This window comes from Drosophila suzukii, chromosome 2R, assembly GCF_043229965.1.
Source record: "Drosophila suzukii chromosome 2R, CBGP_Dsuzu_IsoJpt1.0, whole genome shotgun sequence".
NCBI lineage: Eukaryota > Metazoa > Arthropoda > Insecta > Diptera > Drosophilidae > Drosophila > Drosophila suzukii.
The window spans coordinates 15181810-15202374 of record NC_092081.1 but is presented as its reverse complement, the minus strand read 5'-3'; the positions used below and the strand labels follow the sequence as shown (position 1 = coordinate 15202374).

The window sequence follows — 20565 nt, the reverse complement described above, 5'->3', positions numbered from 1 at the left end:
TATGAGGCCTAAATATGCTTACCTCGACACTCACAACTTATAATGGGCCTAAACTTCAAGTTTTCCATTTATTAGCGCCAAGAAAAGTATAGATATGGTTTTACTTAGATCTAACCTTATGTACTACTGTTGACAAAAAGTAAAGTGAATTTGTTTCTAAAATGAAAAATCTTTATTTGTTATTCTAAATCAATTTGATCCCCTTTAAAGTTTTTCTCTCCACATAAATTACACTTATGCCAACGTTTTTTTCAATCCTCGAAACATGCCAAATAGTCCTTGTCCCTTATAGCGCCTTCTTCAACTTTTTTTAATCTCCTTAGTCGACTTGAAACGCGTTAAAATGAGTTGTTGTTGCTTATAATTGTGATCTTTTTAGACGAAATGCTTTACGCAAAGGAAGCAAAACGATCAAATTATATTACGTTCGTCCACAGAAGTAAGTTGGGAATGCTTATTAAAGATTATAAGATGTTTCAATGGTATGATGTATAATGATAGATTTAGAACTCATAAGATAACCCTTTCTAACTGAGGGTTTTGAAGATGGTAGGGTACTTATAGATCCCATACTTTCCCTGGCCATCGGCACTTGTTCGAGTGCCGGTGACATTTGTTAGGTCAAGCACCGATTTGGGCCGGCCAATCCAATCTCTCTTTCTCAGCTCTCCCGATCGCCGCAGGGTGTGTCACACGATCTCCGATTGGGAATCGAACCTAACCGGGGCTTGGGATTACGCCGGGGATTGGGATTAGCGCTTAGTGATTCACAGAGATTCGTATCCGCATTTGGTGCGGTGCGTTTGGTTCGGCGTTTCGTTGGCGCCACTTTGAAGCGGCCAGAAATCAATAAAAACAAGCCAGAGAAGCTGTACGACAGCAAATCTTTGGCGAAAATCGCGGCGTTGTGCTGGTTCAAGACAAATAATAAAATATTATGCGCCATCGAAATTAATTATAACTCAAACAAGCATTACAATATTCCCTGGCTGGCGCCAGCCCGTCAAAGATCATTAACATTTTTATGATCCGCCAGTCGAACAAAGAGCCACCACACATAAGCACAAGGCTCGTATCTGTTGTTACCTGAACCACACATAGGTATTATATCTGTGTCTGCAGATACACGGATATACGCACCCATAAATCGCAAAACTAATAATGTCCCGGTTGTCTTAACACCTCCCAAAAAGAGGCGGGACGAGGGCTGCTCTGATGGTTCGCAGAATTCAGGCAGTGCCTCTATCTCTATCTCTATCTCTACGGCCTCATCTCGGGTGTTCCGGGCTGGAGTCGTAAAACCCAAAACGGTATGATTTACTATCGGTACTGGCCAAAATTTCACCCTGGGCGGCAAGTGTTTGTACTCTTCAAATGGAGAAAAACCAACAGTTGTTGCACGGGCACAGACACAGACACACACAGACACCGACACGCTGACAAATCGGTTCTAAATTAAATTTGAACAACTTTGTTGTAGGTACAAATTGGTACAAGACACCTGCAGAATATCCAAACAAATCTATTTTCGCCCGCTGCGCTGTTATTTTTAAACTAACCGGCTTGATCGTGATCTTTCTCCACCAAAACACAATTTCTTTCCAGTCATAATTCACGCAAGCCGCAGCCACAACACAAAAAAAAAAAGAAAACACAAAAACCGAAAGCAAAGCATTTAACGAGAATCGTGCTGAGGAAAAACTAATAGAGATTTCCGCGAACATCGACCGATTGAGAAAATGTGTTGCCAATCAAGTGGCCAGTGGAAATTTTCTGCGCAGCAGCCTCCGAAATCACCGGCGCCAAGGCGGCATTACCTAGGATTTTCCCAACGCACCCAGGTCCTGATCCTCACCATAATCCTGCTGGCCGTGCTCCAAACTCAGACAGTCGCCGCCGGAGCGGGCGATAGTCTATCAGGTGAGTGCCACTTTATAGTTTGTAGGTGACCATTTAGGGTTGGGATTACGATGGATCAATGTGGGTTTTATGTAACTATACCAATTAAAGTGTGATACATATTCAAAAAATATCATATTATTGACAGTGTAGCCATAATGTTCGATTTACAGGACGGTTCGTAGGGCTGCCGTTAAGCAAAATGTTCAAAATAATACCCTGACACGTTGCTTTAGAAATCTATATAATATTGTTGGCTTTTAAACATTTAAATTAATTAAAACTTAAAATCGAGTGATTTAATTGCATATCGCTTTTTAAGTAGTCATAAATTCACATTTTTGAGGTACGGTTTCTTCTGTTCTTTATTTATTCCCACTAAAAAGTTTGTATTTAAAAGCCACTTCTTATAAAATATATTTTTAATATAATAATAAGATCCCTCAGCCCTATAGCGTTATAAAGATATGCTTTCTGATCGGAAAAGTTAAGGTATAGAATAATTGCAGGTTCTTAGTTTCATTAAAGTAAGATCTATTTCTGTAACGAAGTTGATTACCTCGTAAATAATAATTTAACGACCGCTAGAGGAACATTTCTAATATGATAATTGTTTTATCACTTCTTTTTTGGCTATAAATTTCGTTCCCAATCCGATCGTAAAACTTTCAACTAACCTTGATGAAGATCAACATTCCACCCGACATTGAAAGTATTATTCAAAAATTCCCCCAGATGTGTACATCTAAGCGGCTTGCCGGACTTACTACAGCTTATGACTATGAATCATGGATTTTAGCTGATTTTTACGAGCTTATAACAGCTTTAACTGCCAACCAATACGATCGGTAATAGAGCAAAGTTATATAGTTATTTCGATCGCTTTTCTACGGAACTTATTTATGACTAAGTCAGAGTCAACGCTGGGAACTAGTCAACCTTTCACTTGACGTTGTTTTTATTTATTTCAAATTACTTAACCCAAAATATTAAAAACCATATTTACTCATCGCAGCTTTATGAGAAAGTTACAGGTATACAATAGCATAGGATATATTTTTGAATATTCTGGAATCCTAATTACAAGCAAAGAGTCAATACTAATCTTATTCAATTAACCTGGAACGAAAGGAACTTGAATTTGATCTAGTATGAACTTTTCCAAAAATCATTTTAAGGCCGTAACTTGAAATCAGGTCTTCAATTAGGTGTTTTAAGAAAATATTTGGGAATTACATTCTTGATCATAACAATTATTAAGAATTGACAATTTTAATTAACATTGAATGATTTTTAAAAATTTTCATTGAGTACCACTCTGCAAGTCTTGGGCGTACGCTCGTGAATACCGCTAGAACACGTGCATCCGTCTGCCGCTCCTCCCTGCCCGTCACCTCTCCACCGCTGACCCCCTCTGACCCCCTCCTAATTCCCTTTCCACTCAATTTGATGGCGCTTAATCGGCGTCTGTGATTAATCGGCGAACGTCGCCAACGCCAGCTGATGTGGAAAAGGGAGGGGAAAGGGGCTTTAATCGAGGGGGTGGCGAGCGGAGAGTCCGGAGGGATTAGCTACTGACTGAGCATATTCAAGCGCCGTCTATATCGCCGCCTCTGGCTCAACTTTATTTTCGCCGTTTTTCGTCCGAGCTTCTCTAAAAAACACTTATTGAGTGGGTTTTTTTAATGGGTCTTCGAGTGTGTTAAATGTAAATAAAAAACGCATAAATTAGATATATTGCAATGCCGATATCGGGTTACTTGAACCAAGTTCATTAACTGTTCTAGTCGAAAAGAGAAAGGAATGTAGAAAGTCGCCCAGCGGCAAACATGATATTTGATTTTAATTCGGTAGAGGAAAATTTCCAATTGATTTGAAGATGGGGAAAAGTGTAGGCTTGGTATTGGGCAATGGAGTGGGGAAAACAGCAGGACACAATCGCATAACAGGAAAGAGTGGACCAAAAACAATAATCATCCAAGGTCCAGCATCAAAGAACAAAGCGAACCAAAAACAAACAAGCGACCAAATTACACAGATTGTTTCTGGAGGGGAAAGGGCGTGGATCAAGTAGGAGGAACCACGATAATAATGCAGAATAAAACAAAGTCCTAAAGCCGCCCACCGAGATCACAAGAAGAAAAAGAAGAAGAGTAACAGAACAAGAAGGTAGCTCGAATGGATCACCCATACCTTGTGCACAGGAAATTCTTAAGATTATTGTTTGTAATCATAAAAAAGTCCTAACTCATTTTTAAGGAGGGTCCACAGAAATCGTATATATTGATTGGGGAGGAATTCTTATGTACATTAATATAAGTTTATATTTTTATTGGTTTTTTATTGGCTTAAAAATTGTAAAACATCTTAAGAACTTACTTACTTCCTTTTAGTCAAGAAGTAGGAACCTTTCTTATGAAGTTAATTGATTTTAAAAATAGGACTATTATTACTAAGATCTCCTTGGCAGATAGATTTTTACCAGGATTGATTTCATAACAGATAGGTATGACAAATTGGTACTCAGTCGTTGATTCTAGGAATGAGATTTAATTAAATTCATTGTTAATTTCAACTAGTACTCCGATTTTTTCTGTGTAGCGCCGGCGTCTTTATTTACTGTCCTGAACAGCGGGTGAGAGTGAGAGGGACGGAGATTGTATGCCTGTGTGTTTATCAGCACATTGCAGGTGGTCCTCGCTTTTCGGGAAGAAGAAGAACGGGCTCAGCCTGCTGGGGTCGTGTCTTTCCTCTCCTCTCCCTCACCCACTCCCTCATTCATTCACTCCCGCTATTCCATACCTGTCTTTCTGTATCTGTCTCTGTCTCTCTCTCCGTTTCCGCTTACCTTTTGTTGCCCCATTGTTATTGTTGCTCTTGTTGCTGTTGTTGTTGTTGTTGAGGAACATGTTTAACATGCAACGCTTGGCTACTTTTGACTTAAGCGCCAGCAGAAGAAAAGAAGAAACAACCAAACAAAGTAGCAACAACAACAGATCGAGGTAGAAGTGTACTTACACAGAAAAAAATTACTCGTTCTAATATGCATTTGATTAGTAAATATGGTTATTAGTATTTTGGGTTAAATAGTTTGAAATAAATACTTAAAAAAAGAAAATTATTCGTTCTAATATGCATTTAAACATCAATTTTCATTAAAATAATATCTAGTTTAATTGGAAAAAGAAAATATCAATCCTATCAATCGAAAAAGAATAAAAATAGGTATAATTTTGATCGCATTAGGATAAACAGATAATTTTTGACTTGAAAATTTGTAGGTTTGTTAGAGTTCAAAACCTACATATATGAACAATGTTCAATGTTCATTGAACATATATACGATTTATCAAGATAAGTTATTCTTATGTTTACAATTCGAATAGATTATGTACAGTAGCTAAAAATTATGATAAGAAAAAGTTTGATCTTGTACCTAAGATTGTTATATATGTCAGAAGCCCAAATTAATAAACAATTATCTTATAAAGATTAATTTTATTTCCCATTTATTATATGAGTTGGGAGTATATTTATTGGATCTCCTCATGATAGGCCACCTTCATAAAGTACATATGTATTTGATTTAATTTTTTCCCGTGTTAGGTAAACACGCATGTACATAAATCCAGTGGCCTAATCTCATTGACCTGCAGAAGGAGATCAGATGCATGAGTGAGGAGGGTGGGTGAGTCCATTTTGGGTCACGTGCTCGGATAAGATCTCAGTCGGTGGGCAATTTCCGGCGCTTGTACATGCAATGAATCGTCTTGTTTGTGTTTGTTTGGTATTATTACATCAAGAGTCAACGTCAGAGGCAGGAAATGCAGTGAGAGGGTTCTGGTTCTGGTTCCGAAGGGGGGATTAACTACCCACATGAGATAGGCACCCTACTAATCCCCACTTCAACTATCTTTTTTCCAGGCGTCCGGCAATCCTGTTCGAATGAGGGAGAAGAAGTGCAACTGAAGAATCAACCGCAGATTTTCACCTGCTTTAAATGCGAATGCCAGGTGAGTCAAGAACAAGAAGTGTTTGCCACTTTAATTTCCCACTCCTGCCACTCTCCACATCTCCGACCCTCTGTCCGCTTTTTAAGGCTCCACGGATCCGTGCCAAGTTTGCGAGTGGAGCTGCTTTTTGGCCTCGATAAAAGTCACTTAAAGCGAAATGAAACGAAATGAAATAACATAAACATGCTTGCTGAAATAAATCTCTTGTACTCGCCGCGTTCCCTGTCTCTTTCCCCTTCGTCTATCTATCTCCCTCTCAGCATGGGGCGACGCCAGTGTCCAGCCAGCAGGACATTCAGACCCATGTCATTGCAGTTACATCCTTAGCGGCCTGCCAAAATGAAAAATACCAAAAATGCTTCGAATATTTCAGCGAGATTAACAGCCAACACTTACATACTCGGAATTTTGTGAACCGTTGACTCTAGTCTAGAAAAGTCTTTAAATTGTTAGACTAGTCCTATACATTAGGGATATTCCTTGACTTTAATAGTAACTAGACATGACATAAATTCTTTAAAAAAAATCAGACTATCAGAACAATGATATCATCAAATATTTCATGCTAACCATTTTTTAAGTAAAATGTTTCGTTAAAATATTTTAACAACATATTTCGAAAACAATACTACACTTAGTCCTTCCCTTAGTAACTACCTTTAGTAACTATTTATTTATTCCAAATATTGCTAGATTAGTTAGTTAATAAGTTTTCATCTGAAACTGCTATATTTTGTGCTCCGTGTAGTGGAGAAAGAATCTAAAGCAGCTGAAGATATTACCGGAATCCGTCGGAATGTTTGAGTATGTTTGCATTTGTTTGGCTTCACCTCTTCCTCTCGCCAACTCGCTCGCTCTCTGCCCCTTTGGCCGTCCCCCTCTGGTGAATTTTTATGATCCAAGGTCGTCAAACGGGTTTCGCGCCGTCATCCGCCATGTGGGACGGGTACCACGGGTACTACGGGTATCTTGGGTAGTTCGGGAAGCGCGGGTATCGCAGTATTGGCAAAGGGTATTCGGTTCGGTGTTGGGATCGATCTCGGCACTCGACCATTTGACAAACACTTGGCGCCGCCGCCGTGATTTTTCGTCGCCAGCTCCCCAGCGACAGCCTCTCTCTTTCACTCTCCTTCATCCCCTCGGAACCACCATCTCTTTCCCTTTCTGTCGCCGCTCAAACGGCGGCTTCGTGTCGTCATTAAGCCAGCGCGTGCTCATCTGGCTGATCGATGGAAAGCGCGAGAGAGATGGAATAGGGAGCAGGTGGATGGGGAAGGTGGCAGGCTTGACAAGGCACAGAAAGAAATATTTTTAAATTCGAGTTTGACACTTTATTTCTAGGGTTGCCTCAAAACAACTAAGTTCTCTTCACATTGTAAAATATATTAGCCTGGTATTAAAATGGCCTAATTGTCCTTGTGTAAATGTGTAATTTATAACTAATAAACGACTGTCAGGCCTTAAATAACATTTTTTAGAAAATTATAAATTTATTATTTAACAAAAATCAATGTATTTCAAGGGATATATTTGGTTCTATGTCTTTTTGGAAATCTATTTAAGAAATGTTAAAAAATCGAAAGTTATATTTTGAAATTTTTTTTTAAGCTATACTCGATAGATCCCCAATTTTCGAAGACTTTTTTCTCGGTGAGGCTGTCGTGAGCCTGCTGCTAATTTAGCGCTAAGCGCTGCTAAACGCCGCTGCTCCAATTTGAGCGGCAAGCGTTCAGGCTGGCGCCGACCGATCGATCGCAGCGATCCGGCGATCCAAGCGATCGCATCGAACCAAGATCGATCGATCGATCGCTGAATCTTTTTTCGCCTGCGGCTGAGCTTGGCTTCGCTGGGTTGTTATTATTATTTCCATTGTTGCTGCTGTCGTCGTCGTCAAGTGGGCGTAACCGAAATTAAAAAGCAGCAGCAAAATCAGCGGGGGGAGCTGAAAGGCAAAAAAAAGATACGATACTGGCGCCACCTTACTGGGAAGGCGCCATCAGAGTATCTCCGTCTCTTTCCGGTTCGACCGCATGCTGCATCTCTGTCGCACGCGCTGGGGATTCGTCGCTCGACTCATTAAAAGTTCATGAAATCGAATTTAACCCGAGTTCGATGTGATTTCTCTTAGCTCCGCTCTTAAGACCCCCAAGCAAAACGCTCCCCAGCGAAGCGTGCAAAACGTTAAGCTGTAATCGGGGCTTGAACGCATAAAACCGATAAATAATGCCTGCTTAACGCTCCTCCCGTAATGTAAGTCACTCTGGGAATAACCCCCGTTTAAGTCGAAACTTTACGACTCGTGTTTATTGTCTAAAATACTTATAAATATACGTTCATGCATAGAAAAAGGCTTCCAAATCGTCAGGGACAATCAAAGAAAATGGTGCTTCTCCGCCTTGAAAGCACCACAAATTCTTGGTTTTATGCGAATATTATGCTGAATCCGCTGAATTCGCACTTAATGGCTTATGATTTAAACGCTTTTCGCGGGGCATTTCTACGTCCATGATTGAGCAGGACTTTTATGTGAATTTGCAAATTAAATTTTTGTTTTGGAAATGGGTAAACATGTGATTAGAGGATACAGCCAGTGATTGATAAATATCAACTGGGTACTCTGAATTAATATTAATGCAAAATGGAAATGGAACTACCATTTTTACTCTACTTCTGCATTAATATTAATAAGGGATTTACGAGAGCCAGGGGCAAATCAGTAAATTGGAATCATTAGAGCAGTTTTAGTGTGCATAACTTTAACTAAATGAATTCACTTTTGCGAATATGGAATTCTAGAGCATGGACAAACCAGATTTGGCCAAATAATTTCATACAGGTCTGCCAACTCCTTTCCTGCAAATTCTTGGACAGACCGTTCTAAACCAATTCCGATTCTACGACCGATTTGAAGACCAATTCCGATTCCGATTCCAATTTGAGCCATAGCCCACAAGTGACAAAATACACATGACCATAAAACCACAAGACCGTCATTACCATATTCACTCCGTGTCTAGAGCGGCAGACTCCAACCTGGCCAACTCAACTCCGAGATGGCCAACAGAAAGAGAGGCTCAGACGGAGAGGGAGACGGAGATAGAGACGGTGTTAAAACCGATCATGTTTTGTCAAACGCAAGGTCGTTAGAGGCCGTTTGCAAATGTGGTTCTGCCACTGTGGCAAACACACGCACACCTATGCACAACTTGTTGTTGCGAACTGCCGGTGGGCAAGATTGAATACAACAACATCTATACACCATACACTCTCCATCATACAATGCTACTTAGCAGCTCGGGTTGCCATCGTGGCGCCTTTGGCTTCGCTTTGGCAATCTCTCGCAGAAAAAATGCCTCAACTTTCATGTTGGCCGGGGCATGTTTCTATACCGGTTCCCGATTAGAAAGAAAGAATTCCAAAGCATAAACAGCTGGATGCGAGTTGGCCAAGAGATCAAGTCGAAACTCTGGCCGGATTTCGAGAGCATGTGAACTTTGATCCGTGAGATACGACTGGCGATTAGAGTGATACTCAATCTGTCAGCTTACTGTATTTCAAGAAATACACAGAAAATAAAACTATTACATCCGATAAATACATTGGAAATGTATTTTGTTAGATTTATTCAAAATATGTATGTATCATTAAATAAAAAGTAACCAAGAGTCTTAAAACAGTTGCTGATGATTCGACATTGGAATATATGTAAAATCATCTTAACATCATATTCTTAGCGAAAGTGGGTTATAAATAAACTGTTCTCGTAAATTCATAATAATTTTTAAGCTTAATTAAATTTTGATATCATAAAAAGTAATTGATGTCTACTGATGATACGTAACCGACTCATCCTTAAATATTAAACAGGATTAAAGATTAACAAGCATGATTTCAATAAAAATTGTATTTTATGTTTTGTATGTACCATTAAACCTAAAAATATTTCATATAAATCATAAAAGTTGCCAGCACTACAATTTAATTAAAGAGATGCAAACCTTGATTTACCCCTAGTCTTCATAAATTAATTTGACGTGTATCTAGCAATTTGCATATCATATTGTTTTATTTTTAATCAGCCGACCTTTACTTGCGGTAATTTTGTTTTTCGTGTAGAAATGGGGGCTGGGGGAGTTACGACAATGCCGCTCTAAAGTGCCATTAAAATTCCAACTAACAACTGCCATTAAAACTAATACGATGATAAACATCTAGCAGCCGGAGACCCCAACAGCGACAGCGACTGCGACTGAGACCGAGACTCTCGAGATTTTCATTTTCATAACAATTGCAAATTTTGCACGTTGCAGCCCCATCCAAATTGAGATCCAATCTGGTTTGCTTGCACTAAATTATACACACACCGATGCCCAGATACCCAGATACCTAGGTACCCAGACCAACATTGTTCGGAGCAACTGCATACAAATTAGTGAAATATTTTGCCTGTTTTTGGTCGACATCTATCTAGATTTATAGATACATTTACAATTAGTGGCGGCTCCGGCATCGGCTTTGGCTCCGACTCGAGCTCTATTATTACGGCCGGGCTGGATTTGAATCTGAATCTGAATCTGAGTCGGAATCTGGCTTTAACCTGTCACAGCCAGCAGCTGTTTGGCGCACTCAAGGGTTAAAGTTAAAGGCAATGCAATGGCAATTGCACAAGTCGCTGGCCAAGTTGCAACAGTTTGACTTATGATCGACATCAATTCCAATGCGCCCCGCTGCAGCTGTCAGCATGTCGTTAACAGCCGAATGGCTAGAAAATCCAGATGCATAGATACCCGCATATAAATATATATCTAAGCTGATTTCGAGCTGCTTACCTGTGGGCAGGCAATCAGCCGAGGGATCAACTAACGAGTTGCACAGAGATCGAGGGGTTTTTGCTCTTAAGGATAAATTACTGCATCATAAATTACCAGACTTTGCATAATCCCAGCTTTCAGAGAGGGAAAAATAAAAACAATGTTATTTCTGATCTCCTATCTACATAAATTGTTTATTATCAAGTTGTGAAACCAAACTATTTAATTAAGATCAATAGCTAAAATATTCAAATGTAATAGAATCAAAGAGGCAAGGAAGAGTATTTCGTTTCTTTAAACATATTAAACAAATATTTTTATTCATATATTAAATTTATTATTAAAGACTTTGAAGCCGGGTTACAGAATAAATTAAAAATGGTAATAAAATTAGAGGCCTTTGAAAATCTCTGTGTAGCTAACCCCAAATAAAGTACGAGTCAAAGCAATCGCCACGCCCAAAGTAAATTACACTGAAGGTCAGAGTGCAGAGCTTCATTGAGCAGTGGCAATTTCGAAAGCAATTGCTGGGCAGTAAATCAGGTGGAGGTGTATTTTATGGGAAGGGAATTGCAACCATACATATATACTTATTAATAGTGAGTGTGCACCGCTCACACCAATCGAGCAGCAGATTGGTGACAGCCATCTTTCACATGGCTAAGCGCATTTGAGCAAATTGCGCATACGCCCCATGGGGCTGAGAAAATTTTTCAACCATAAGCTTAGTTTAACGTCTTGCTATTTATTTGAATTTTACAGAACGGATTCGTCAATTGCCGCGATACCTGTCCGCCCGTAAATGATTGCTATATTCTGGATAAATCGAATGGAACTTGTTGCCGCAGGTGCAAAGGTATGTTAGTCCTTACATTGTAACTTCAAAACAAATTTATTACGTTTGTAAAGGATATTTAAAAAACAGACTGCACAGAAACGAATATAAGATCAATATAATGTGAAATTAAATTATTCTATCTTATGAATACACAACGTAACATATGACATATATGGCCAGAAATAAACAAGTATATTATAAAATTTTAAAATTAATTTTAAATTATATTTACTTTATATAAATAGTATCGTTTTTAGGAAATACATATATATTATAAAAATGCTACGAATAATATAAAGTTTTTTATTGTGTCTATGTAGTACTTCATTTTTATATGATATTTCAGGTTGCTCTTTCCGTGGAATGTCCTATGAGAGCGGTTCGGAGTGGAGCGATCCGGAGGATCCCTGCAAGACGTACAAGTGCGTGGCCACCGTGGTCACCGAGACGATCCAGAAGTGCTATTCGCAGTGCGACGACAACCAGTTACAGCCTCCACGGCCCGGCGAATGCTGCCCCACCTGTCAGGGTGAGTCTTCTTCGATTAAATCCAGTCCAGTCCCAGTCTCAGTCCCCATACCCCAGTAGCATCACTCACTAAAATTAGCAAGAGATACCGCTACTGGCTCATAATCGTTAGACAATAGAGAAACCAAGCAGATGGACAATCTTGGAATAATGCTCACTGCAAACGGGTATTACCAATGATTCGAAATTCATAATAATTATTTAAAAAACAAAGAAAAAAACGCAAAACTTGAATCACATTGGCCAACGCAAAGTAGATCATCGCTGATAGGGTCAGCATTTTGATGTCTCTATTACCAAAAATGATTTATTCATGGGGCATTCCGAAATTCGCCCCATCTCCGATCGAGATCTTCGGTGATCCGCTGCGATCTGCGTTGATCTGTTCGGATCTGTTCTCCGCGACGCGTCTGTTATTGTTGGCCCTGCTTGTTTATGGGCTTTAAATTGTCTATTAAGGCGACAATGTCGCCCCGCATATTCGCATTGCGATCGCGATCGCGGCTGAGCAAACAAAAGCAACACCAATCTGGGGGCCCTCCTATGACGCTGCCTATGCAAATGCGGTAAATGCCGCTTGGAAACTCGTTTCGCCTTGTGGAAAATTTCTTGGCCCGTGGCCAAGCAAATCAAACCCAACAGCCCAACTAAATCATAAGTGTCTGATGGCTAATGTCTGATGTCCAATGTATCTGATGGGATTGCTGTTTTCAGGTTGCAAGATCAACGGACAAACGGTGGCCGAGGGCCAGGAGGTGGACGCCTCCATCGACGACCGCTGTCTGGTGTGCCAGTGCCGCGGGAACCAGCTGACCTGCTCCAAGAAGACCTGCCCGGTGCTCCCGTGCCCCATGTCCAAGCAGACCAAGCGTCCGGACGAGTGCTGTCCGCGGTGTCCGCAGAACCACAGTTTCCTCCCGGTTCCAGGTGAGCTCTCTAACCAATAACTAGTTCCCAAAATATATACAGTTTGACACATAAATATATAAAACATATTAAAAGATATATTATATATAGTTTATAGTATAAACACTACTTTAACAACTTAAATGCCCAATGAAAATTTACCTGCTGTATACTTATAATAAAAAGAGTTCATAAATTAATTATGCATTTAAGAAGAGCCATAAATTCCAAGAATAATAAAGATATTTTGATATATTGTCATGCTATAACTATTTATAGATACTTGGTATGTATATATATTCGTTGGTATACGGAATAGAAAATATATATTTTTTTAATTTCTTTTGTTTTTCTTGAATTAAACTATTTTGTAATGTGAAAACCAGGGACTGAAAATAATGTGTTTTTTACTTAATAATGTCAGCAATAACACAAAGTAAATAATGATAGGTATATAAATATCGTAGTAGGCCTTCAAAAATCATGATAAAAACATCTAATGAAACCAGCCTTAAGACCTAAAGCAATGGTATATCAAGTATTATAAAAAAAATGCATATGAATATTATAATTCTGAAACTTATTTAAAAAATAAACATAAATATAAAAGTACCCAAGTTTAATTTTTTCATGTTTTCCAATATCTTTTCCCAGGCAAGTGCCTCTTCAACAAGAGTGTGTACCCCGAGAAGACGCAGTTCATGCCGGACAGGTGTACGAACTGCACCTGCCTCAACGGCACCTCCGTCTGCCAGCGGCCCACGTGCCCGATTCTGGAGTGCTCACCGGAGTTCCAGGAGCCGGATGGCTGTTGTCCCCGTTGCGCCGTCGCCGAGGTGCGGAGCGAATGCAGCCTGGACGGGGTGATCTACCAGAACAACGAAACCTGGGACATGGGTCCCTGCCGCAGTTGCCGGTGCAACGGGGGCACCATCCGCTGTGCCCAGATGCGCTGTCCGGCGGTCAAGTGCCGGGCCAACGAGGAGCTGAAGCAGCCGGCGGGGGAGTGCTGCCAGCGGTGCGTGGAGACGGCCGGAACCTGCACGGTGTTCGGGGATCCCCACTTTCGCACCTTCGACGGCAAGTTCTTCAGCTTCCAGGGCAGCTGCAAGTACCTCCTGGCGTCCGACTGTCTGGGCAAGACCTTCCACATCCGGCTGACGAACGAGGGGCGTGGTACGAGGCGCGCCAGTTGGGCCAAAACGGTAACCCTCAATCTGCGCAACCTGAAGGTGAATCTCGGCCAGCGGATGCGGGTCAAGGTGAACGGGACAAGGGTCACGCTGCCCTATGTGGGCGTGGCCGGTGGCCAGAATGTCACCATTGAACGGCTGGCCGACGGAGGAGCGGTGATGCTGAGATCGGAGATGGGTCTGACCCTGGAGTGGAATGGAGCTGGCTTCCTGCAGGTCTCGGTGCCGGCGAAATTCAAGCAAAGGCTGTGCGGGCTGTGTGGCAACTTCAACGGCAGTTCCCGCGATGATCTCACCGGGAAGGATGGACGCAGTCACGGGGACGACGAGGTCTGGCACTTTGCCAACTCCTGGAAGGTGGGTGGCCCCAAGTCCTGTTCGCGAAAACGCGAATTCCTGGCCGCCACGCCCACCTGCGACAAGCGCAAGTCGAACTTCTACTGCCATCCGCTGAGTGTTCCGGATCTCTTTGGCGAGTGCCACGAGCGGCTGAATCCGGAGAACTACAAGGCCGCCTGCCGGATGGACGTGTGTGAGTGTCCCTCGGGCGATTGCCACTGCGACAGCTTTGCGGCCTACGCCCACGAGTGCCGCCGCCTGGGCGTCCACCTGCCGGACTGGAGGAATGCCACCAGTTGTCCAGCGGCCGGCTGGCGACGCGGCAATGCCACGCTGTCCAGCTTTAAGGGCAACCAGTTCTACGGCGATCCGAGCTTCAGCCGGATGAAGGGTCGCCGGCGGCAGAAGAACCACCAGCTGCGACTGCAGTTGCAGCAGGAGCAGCAGCAGCGGAGCAAACAGGGCCAGAAGGGGCGGCACAAGCCGGGCGGCCTGTCCAGCGGCCACGCCCACAACCGGCTGGACAAGGATCAGCTGCAGAAGGAGTTCATCCTGAAGCACGTGCCCAGCAGTTTCCTCTATCCGCGTGCGCCGGATCGCACGCCGCCGCCCCTCCACTAAGTTAGTCGAGCGTTTAACTTTAGTTACCCATTTAGTTAGTTACTACACACCCACACGCACACACACAGACACACTCACTAACCCACACAAGAGCACGCCCATCCGCACAGATACTCGGGCAAAGAGAGAGTGGCCCGCCATATATAGCATACTTTTGGCGGCCCCAAAAAGCCGAGAAACCGTGAGGGAAACCTAGTTGAATTCGCTCCCATGACAGCCAGGCCACAGTATTACGCTGAACGTCCTCTGGAGTAGGCAGATATATATATAAAAACCGGATATCCGGTCACACACGCACACACACACACGTAGCATCGAAACTCATCCTGTCGCCATTTCGTGTAGCCTAAGTTTTATTTATTTTAGCTTTAGTAATGGAGTTTTATTCGGAGAGCCTGTTGTTTGTGTGCCTGTTTTGTATTCGTATTTGTATTTGTATTTGTACTCTCGTATGTGTGTTCGTCGCTGCGCTGAACTAAAAACTGATCTAAAAAACTACTACTAAACTAAACTATAACTAAGCTAAGCCTTAGCTAATTGTACTTAGAACTTAACGCAGTCCTAGCTGAAGTACTTGATAATGTTTGCTTAAAATTTAAGCCCTAGAATGGATGAGGAGATGGACCTACCCCAACTACTATGAGAATTGCACAACAGTATTTTCGTTTAGTTGAAACTTGAACGAGCCCCAGATCCGCAGAACTCAACTGAACTCAACCCAACTCTCCCCACTCAACCCTACTTAACCAACTCGAAATTCCGCTTATCTCAAATTAACCAACTTTTACCCCAAACTGTGTTAATATTTATACAACTATCGCGAGCTATTTATGCACTTAACCAGCGGAAAAGGGAGACAGCTCTTTGCCATCTTTCAATTTTACAAATTAATCGAGTTTAAAGTTTAAAGTTTAATGTTAATGTAATGTACTATAATAACACCTTCAAATACTACTTGTATGGCTGGATCTGTAAATTTACGAAATATTTGAATATCCCAAAAGATGAAAAAATTAAAAGAAATGAAAAACAAAACAAAAACCAATGCCACAAATGCAAGTGGATAAAATTGAAATATATGAAAAAAACAATTTAATTTTGGTGTTTGATGTGGGGAAAGTGGAAAAGGGAAGTTTGTGTGACTTCTGGTTGTTACCAAAACTCAAAGATGGAGATCATGGCCATACCGGAAAGGGACTATTTGGCCTGTTTCGAGGATTGGAAAAAATGCTGGCATTAGTGTATTTTATTGGGAGGAGAAAACTTTAAGGGGGATAAAATTGATTTAGAAGAATAAATAAAAACTTTTTATTTTACAAACAAATTCACCTTACTATTTGTATCCCGCCTGAGAAAACGGAAAACTTTGTAATATCAAGGGATCTAATTAAGAAGAAGTAGAAAAATATTATGGGATGCTGATAGACAACTATAGATAACATTAATGATCTGTCATTTAAAATAAGCTGATTAAACAGAGATTTAAAAAGCAATTATGCAAGAGAATAAAGTCGAATTTAAAGTAGTTAAAGTTGAATACTTTTTGGAATCGGTATACCCTTTCACTGCACTCGTAAAAGCATTTGGCATGTGGTGCCTAAGTTGGGATGGCCAATTAGAGCCAATAAAAAGACATGGCAGTTGACCAGCTCCAAAAAGTGGGAATCGAATAGCCTGTGGGAACTTGAACTGCTGACTTTCAGCTTCCTTCCCCTTTCAGTTTCCTCCTCTCAAACGGAGGATCCCCGGCCAACTTGTGTTTATTGTTCTTTGCTCGTGTGTGGCATCAGTTTCAGAGGCACGAACTCCAACTCTCCGCGACGACACTGCGTCTGGTGTGGCTCCGAATCTAAATTCAAGTACGAATCTGATTCTGATTCCGACTCCAGGGCCTCGGAAGGAAGTGGAGTGCGAGTGGAGTGCCAACGGCCAAGGGCCACTCCAGACTCCGATTGGAACTCACAATCGGGGAGCGAAACTCAGTCTGGCCGGCGTCGAATTACGGGGCATGGCCATTAGCCATTATCCATTAGAGTATCCAGTGGGGGCACTGCCAATTTATGCATGTTTGCTTAGCAATAATTGTCAGCGATGTCTAGGGTCGGCCTGCCATGGCAGGCAATTCCCATTCCGCGTCCAATTCCCAGGGCCAGATTGTCTGTAATTCGATTCGAACTTACTGGGCAGCCTGTGGAATTCTGAGAACGAGGCGGGCGCTCGTAAATTCAAGCGATCCGATCGCTGGCGATTTAGACGGAAAACACAATCTGGCATGGCCCCTGGATCATGGCTCGCGGCTCATTGAGGAAAGCAGTCTACACTGAGCAAAAGTAACTAGTCTATGATGATGCAATTGTTTACAAAGAAACTTATGGTACTAGCTGCCGGGGTCATCGAAAAAGATATAGATATAGATTACATAGACCACATAGATTTGCCTCTAAAATGTCCAATGCTTGAAAATGTCGAAAATCAATATGTTTCTTAAACAACCATTAAACTTTGGAAACCAATGTATTACACATTCACAAAACCATAGCTTCAAGAAAATAAATAAAATAGTTGCAGGAAATATAGCAAATACCGATAAAATGATCAACAGTGGTTCGGCTTTAACTAGATGAAGCTAAGTGGGTGTAAAAGGAATATTAGGAAGCCCAAAACTATATAATACCATTCCAAATACTATTCAAATTAACGAAGTATTTTAAAAAACATATTCAAAATGTTGTTTTAGAGCGCTACCAGTGCATGTTCCATTTCAGATGGGTAAATATTTCCCTCAGTGTATATTACCACGCAGCAGGCACGTGCACTGAATCCCGAAACAAGTCGATCGATCAGGTTGATGCCACTTCCAATCGCAAGTGCCTGCCGCCTGATTGATGTCCGTCCAGGGGCTTCTGCAGAAATCTATGGGCACTTAAACTCGATCTTGGACCACGGTGACATCTGCCTGTTTGGAGCGCTTTTGAGCGTTTCCGCGTGTCGCTCCTCTGGAGACGCCGGCGACGCGTGCTCAGTCCTTATCGGGCTTCTTCTGCTAACCTGTCCATATCGGACCAGCTGCCTCATAGCCACCTATTCCGCTGGGGCATCTGCCGATCCACCGGCCATACCGACGATGGTGTGGCGCCATGGCGTGAGCCAAATTTGGCATTTGGTGAAATGTCTTCTGTCGGACGAGTGGCGTTTACTGCATTCCCCAAGGGGCGGCATTAGACGACCACGGACCCGTGTTCATAACTCATAATGTGAGGCCCCCGCGCTGGTAGCCACTTAAAATCCGCAATTTATCAATTTCTCTGGCAGGACCAGCTGCACCAGCGATGGGGCGATGAGATGTCCGGCGATAAGCCGCTTCGAGCAAGGACAATCGATGCCATTGGTCATGCATCATCTAATACACGAAAGAAAATAATCATATATAGTAGTACAGTAGATTTTTCATAATCAGTTTAATAAACAAACTTCGTTTAATGGGGTTTTTAAAAATATTTATTTTAAAAAAATATTTTATGATTGGTTAAGTTATTAATAACTTAAAACATATACTAAAACTGAGCTAAAAGATGCAGTGAATATTTTTAAAATATTTAAAATGATTGGAATGTAAAACACTTTTAGACACCTTGAAATTTGATCTTTAAAGGGGCCAAAGATTTCAAGGACACTTTACAATTATAAAAATATTTTTGATGGTCCATCGAACGGCTTAATTTTTCCCAGTGTAAATGAGCATCCAAGGATGCGACTCCAAAGTGTGCATAAGCGAGTGGAAAGGCATGAATCATTCGTCGGATGCGTGGGAGCATCCATTGTCATCGGTTTGGCCATTAGCGCGTACATCCATATGTCAGCGGCTTCCAGAGAAGAGCCACCCACGTCCAACTGGCTCAAGGGCTGCACTTCGTCTTTGGGGGTTGGAGCACAAGGATTCGCGGGGAGGACCACGCACAAGCCATTTTCCGGATGCGGGAAACCAAAGCTGTTGACTAAACTTGACAAATGAAGCATTATTTATGTTATTGATACGGCGGCGGAGAGATTAAGATATATGGGTAGGAAAGAAAGGGGGCCATCATTTGTAGCATACTCTTCGGCGATGACCTAAATGACCCACAAACGGGGTGGCAATTCCCAGAGATTCAACAGCAAAATGGGGAGAAAAATAAACATAAGAAATGTTAATGGGTAAGGAAAGAAAAAAACAAGAGCTAAAGAGTTGTAACTCATTTTCTGAGGTGTTTTAGAATTAAATATAAAAAATTGGATTAATGTCTTCTTGCTATTACGATTTTTTTGTTAAGTTGTTATAATAAAAAATTTAAATAGTAAAATAAAAATATAATAATAAATTTTACCACCAATATAATGTTTTTTTAAACAATTAAGAATATGGTTCCACGTTTTTCGGTTTCTTGCGGTTGTTAATTAATTGCTGTAGGCTTTTAGACACGCTCCAGATGATTTCTAAGAATTAAGATTATTAGCAAGTAATTTAAAGTGTGGCTTACTCTAGCAGTTAGCAATGTTATATTTTGACCCGCTTTAGATGATTTTAATGATTTAATTTGTAAATAACTTGTCTCGTACCTACAAGCACTCCCACTCTTTCCTAGCATACCAATTAAGACGTCTTGGTCGCAGTTATTTAGCTGTGCAAATTAGTTATTAAGCGCCGACACCTCCCCCAGCCAATCCTCACCCACTCAGCTGTCAATCAGCGTCGAGTAGGTCATTAAAAAAACAAAACCCTGGGAAGATTTGTTTGGGCTTACACGAGATGAATGTCTGAATGAATTGTGAATTAATGGATATCTGCCCCGGTCTGTCTATTCTATTGCTATTCCTCTCTCCTATGCTTATGGGTTTTGACTAATTTAATTGGCAATCAACTATTCAGTGTTGGCTCAAATGGCGATGGCGTGTGTCAGAACAGAAAAAGCCAACCCCCAAGCATAGAAACACAATTAATTGCCTAGTTATTGGCCATTTGAATAATTAAGTTTTGGGGGAGTATGAATTCAGGACTTTCTAGGCAAAACTATGAATTTCTCTCTCACATTCACCAATTCCCGCAGTCATTTGCTTTGGCACCTCCACAGACAGAAAGGCGTCGCGAACAACCTTTTTGTTTATTTATTTTTATATTTTTTATCGACTTTGGCCAGCTGAAACTGGTTGGCATCCATCAGATTTGGTTAAATTTTTGGCACATGCCCGGCTGGAACAATACTGTTTATTAATTATATTAAATGATTTCGCTTGTTCTCCACGTAACTTGTAACGATTTGTTTCGCTGCAAGCCTCATCACAATCAGATGTAATTATGCAAAATTGACTCGACTCCGGTGTTTGCTCATGACGGAAGTTGTTGCAGTGCCATCGACTGAGTATTAATTGCCATTATCTAA

At 41.4% G+C, this 20565-nt stretch overlaps 1 protein-coding gene across 3 annotated transcripts in view; it reads left to right on the top strand.

Moving 5' to 3' along the window:
* The window catches only part of cv-2 (crossveinless 2), a 28575-nt gene extending 12353 nt beyond the window's left edge, over positions 1-16222 (top strand). For 2 of the 3 annotated variants that reach the window (XM_017075011.4, XM_070995268.1), the window contains 6 exons: positions 1606-1920; positions 5824-5912; positions 11486-11579; positions 11908-12090; positions 12804-13016; positions 13650-16221. In XM_017075011.4, coding sequence (XP_016930500.3) covers positions 1740-1920; positions 5824-5912; positions 11486-11579; positions 11908-12090; positions 12804-13016; positions 13650-15148 — 2259 coding nt within the window. In that variant the 5' untranslated portion in view covers positions 1606-1739 and the 3' untranslated portion in view covers positions 15149-16221. Of the gene's footprint in view, positions 1-1605; positions 1921-5823; positions 5913-11485; positions 11580-11907; positions 12091-12803; positions 13017-13649 lie in introns of those variants that run through there. The other variant, XM_070995269.1, reaches the window with a different exon arrangement.
* Positions 16223-20565: the final 4343 nt, after the last annotated feature.